The sequence below is a fragment of the Dipodomys ordii genome, unplaced genomic scaffold (assembly GCF_000151885.1).
Source record: "Dipodomys ordii isolate 6190 unplaced genomic scaffold, Dord_2.0 Scaffold193, whole genome shotgun sequence".
Taxonomy (NCBI): Eukaryota; Metazoa; Chordata; class Mammalia; order Rodentia; family Heteromyidae; genus Dipodomys; species Dipodomys ordii.
The window spans coordinates 564,190-568,433 of record NW_012267409.1 but is presented as its reverse complement, the minus strand read 5'-3'; the positions used below and the strand labels follow the sequence as shown (position 1 = coordinate 568,433).

Below are 4,244 nucleotides of genomic sequence, written 5' to 3'. Positions count from 1 at the left end.
AAAAAAAAAAAAAAAAAGTGGGTATCCACATAGATACTGCTTAAGTTTTATAATGAAAACAAATTTACCATAAGGACTATACAAGTGTGGTACTACAAGGTGGCCGGGCGTAGAAGGAAGTCTTACGACAGGGCCCTGGGAAGAATGTAAATCTGGGAACCCCTGACTCATTTTCCCTAGAGAAATACCAGAACCAATGAATTTTTTAGTCGACGGTTGCTTAGTTATCTAAATTATCATCCAAGTGGATAAACAGATGACATTTTTTCAGAAGTGAAAGGCTGAGAAGGACCAAAGAAATATTAAGGAAATTTAAGAAGTAGAATTAAAAAAGAGAGGGAAGAGGGGCTGGGAAGGTGACTCAGTGGTAGAGCACTTGCCTTGCATGCTCAAGGCCCTGGGTTTGATTCCTCAGCACCACATAAGAAAAAAGCCGGAAGTGGGGCTGTGGCTCAAGTGGTAGAGTGCTAGCCTTGAGCTGAAGAACTGAGGGACAGCGCCCAGGCCCAGAGTTCAGGCCCCATGACCGGACCCCCCCCCCAAAAAAAAAGAGGGAAGAAATAAGATCAGATGTATCAATAAATATAATGAAGGAAAACTGAAGTTTCCCTTCTAAAAAAAATTTTTTTGTGTGTGTGTGTGTATTGGTCCTGGAGCTTGAATTCAGGTCCCAGGGGCTGTTCCTGAGGTTTTGTTTGTTTGCTCAAGGTTAATGCTCTACCACTCAACCCACGGTTCCACTTCTGGCTTTTTTGGTGTTAAATGAACATAAAAGTCTCACACACTTTTCTGCCTGGGCTGGCTTTCAACCACCACAATCTCAGATCTCAGCTTCCTGAGTAGCTGAGATTACAAGAGGCCCCACCAGGGCTTGGCATGATCTCCTGTTACTGTGAATGCATTAGACTTTTGAAAGGGTAACTTGGCAGGATCTACTGAATTAAAATTGCGACATTATCATCAGATCCAGGGTTTGCCCTCTATTCTAGAGAAATGCTTACTCAAATGCCCACAGGAGAGGAAGTTACCAGACAAGAGGATGTTTACTGGATCATGGTAAAACAGAAAATATGACAATGACCCGAACATCACTAGATGCATGTGTAATTAATTACAGTTCAACCCACACAATCAATCATGCAGTATTTACAAGGAAATAAATATGAATGGAAATAAACCCTAAGACACCATTAAGTGAAAGAAACAAGTAAATACAATAGTCAGTAGGACACTGGGTTTTTTTTTTTTGTCGGTCATGGGTCTTGAACTCTGGGCCTGGGCGCTGTCCCTCAGCTCTTCAGCTCAAGGCCAGCACTCTACTGCTTGAGCCACAGCGCCACTTCCGGTTTTCTAGTGGTTTATTGAGCCACCACAATTCTCAGATCTCAGCCTCCTGAGTAGCTATGATTACAGACATGAGCCACCGACACCCGGCGACACTGTATTTTGAAAACTCTCAAAAATAGTAGTCATACAAATCAAAAGCATATACACCATGCAAACACTTATAAGGGGATAAAACTACAGATAATATGGGTCCCTCTGGAAAAGGGAGTGAAACACATCAGGGTAAAGAGGTAAGTGGTGACTTCTGCTTATTACTGGAATGTTTTATTGCTTCCCGAGTGTTTGTTGATGACTAAGAGGATGAATAAGGAGAGGGAGAAATTAATCATGCTCTAGGACCAGAACACTTGAGCTTTGCTTTCATTTAGCCATCTTCTAGCTGAGTGTTCTTATATGCTATTCAGTTATATTTGAGTCTCTTAATTTTATTAGCAGTCAGAAATGTTGTAATATAATAATGGTTCAAAAACCATTATTGTGTTCCAGAAATGTGAGGAATTATAAAATGTAATAATCATTCTTGTGATGTTTTGGAATTATGACCATCTTAACCTATTCCACAAAACCTACTGGGAACCCAGGCAGGCACCTGGTGTTCCACAATTCAACAATGACTGTTCATTTTACAATATAAGATGTATATCCATTATGGACTACTAAATTTTCCAAGTCTTCATTACTTTGTCTGTTTCAGATGAAGACAGGAAAAATAAAGAGTAATAAGGTTATATCACTAGCCTAAGCTTCATTCAGTTTGATTCATCTGAAATAAATTGTGAAAAAAATGCATTTTGTTTAGGTTTATAGAAGCTTAAACAACCAGGAATCAAGACTACTATGATAAAAGGCTCCCACTAGTGGTCAATACTTTCTCATTTGAGAAAATAAATAACGTAACTGAATAAAACATTTCCTTCTTTCTTCCCTCCCTCCTTTTTTTTGTCAGTTGTGGGGCTTGAACTCTGGGTCTGGGCGCTGTCCCTCAGCTCTTCAGCTCAGGGCTAGCAAGTGCTCAACCACTTGAGCCACAGTGCCACTTCTGGTTTTCTAGTGATTGATTGGAGATAGTCTCACAGATGTTCCTGCCCGGGCTGGCTTTGAACCATGATCCTCAGATCTCAGCCTCCTGCGTAGCTAGGATGACAGGTGTGAGCCACCAGTGCCTGGCCTTTTTTTTTTTTTTTTTAGGACTGAGACCCGGACTCAAATTCTGTACCTGACACTCCCTCATGGGCTAGTGCTCTACCAACTGAGCCATACCTCCAATCCCTTACTTCTTTCCTCCCTCCCTCCTTTCCTTTGTCATTTTCTTTCTCCTTCCTTCTTTTCTCTCTTTTTTTTTGTTTTTACTCCCTTTATCCAGGAGCACCTGGTTAGCCACTGCTGAAAGAACAAATGTCCTTATTCTCCCATTTCTTTTCTTTTTTTTTTTGGTCAGTGGGGACTTGAACTCTGGGCCTGGGCGCTGTCCCTCAACTCTTCAGCTCAAGGCTAGCGCTCTACCTCTTGAGCCACAGCATCACTTCCGGCTTTTTTCTTTTTGCTTATGTGGTGCTGAGGAGTGGAACCCAGGGCCTCAAGCATGCAAGGCAAGCGCTCTACCACTGAGCCACCTTCCCAGCCCCCGCCCCCCGTCTCTTGACACTGCCTGGCAGCTCTCCTGAGAAGGACACTTCCAGGATCCTGGCTTTTGCCTATGCTGCTGCAGTCTGGGATCCCTTTTCTACTAATGTTTTATATCTTGGCTGAATTCCGGGTGTGCCCCAAGAACAGGATCCTCAGTCCTTGGGTGAGTCTTTGCGCCTGTCCCTGCATGTCAGTGGGCTTCACTGAGGAAGGTATGGCTGGCTGAAGGCTTGTGCTTGGCTCCCAGTGCGTGCCTCAAGGTGGAAATCCTGTTCTTCTGTTTGCTTGGCCCTGCCTTCATTCTGGTGTTTCACTGCTGAAAGTAATGACAGTACTTTGCACACAGTGAGCCCCTGACTATGGGTTACATGAAGCTTATTGACGTTGATCAGTGTATCTTTATGGAAGTGGCATACCTGCAAAAAGTTGCTTTTTCTTAGCTCTGTTGAAGTGATTCTTCCACTCCAAGATCTGTTGACGGTATAGAATATTCTTTGAATAACCTGGTTCCAAAGCGAAAAAAAAACTAATTAAAATCATGAAGGATCTCTGTTGTTTTATTATATTTATTTATTTACTTATTTGTCGGTCATGGGGCCTGAACTCTGGACCTGGGCGCTGTCCCTCAGCTCTTCAGATCAAGGCTAGCCCTCTATCACTTGAGCCATAGCACCACTTCCAGGTTTTACTGCTTGTGTGGTGCTGAGGAATTGAACTCAGGGCCTCATGCATGCAAGCAAGCACTCTACCATTGAGTCACTTCCCCAGCCCCTGTTATTATTATTTTTAATTTTTTGTTGGTTGTGGGGCTCAAACTCTGGGCCCGGACGCCGTCCCTCAACTCTTCAGCTCAAGGCTAGCGCTCTACCACTTGAGCCACAGCGCCACTTCTGGCTTTTTCTGCTTATGTGGTGCTGAGGAATTAAACCCAGGGCCTCATGCATACAAGGCAAGCGCTCCACCACTGAGCCACCTTCCCAGCCCAGATCTCTGTTGTTTCATCTGAGGCTATACAACAAATAACATTTGGAGCCAGTTTAAGTATTGGCTTTTTCATGTCAAGTGTACTTCTTAGAGAAAATAAAACAAAAACTGTTCTTTTTTTTTGGGGGGGGAGGAGGGGATGCTGGTCTTGGGGCTTGAACTCAGGGCCTAAGCACTGTCTCTGAGCTTTTTTTTTTTTTTTGTCGGTCGTGGGGCTTGAACTCTGGGCCTGGGCACTGTCCCTCAGCTCTTCAGCTCAAGGCGAGCGCTCTACCAGTTGAGCTACA

At 43.7% G+C, this 4,244-nt stretch overlaps 1 protein-coding gene across 1 annotated transcript in view; it reads right to left on the bottom strand.

The window, feature by feature from the left end:
* The window catches only part of Ppp2r3a (protein phosphatase 2, regulatory subunit B'', alpha), an 84,556-nt gene that overhangs the window by 17,761 nt on the left and 62,551 nt on the right, over positions 1-4,244 (bottom strand). The window contains exon 8 of the mRNA XM_013034660.1: positions 3,332-3,476. Coding sequence (XP_012890114.1) covers positions 3,332-3,476 — 145 coding nt within the window. The remainder of the gene's footprint in view (positions 1-3,331; positions 3,477-4,244) is intronic.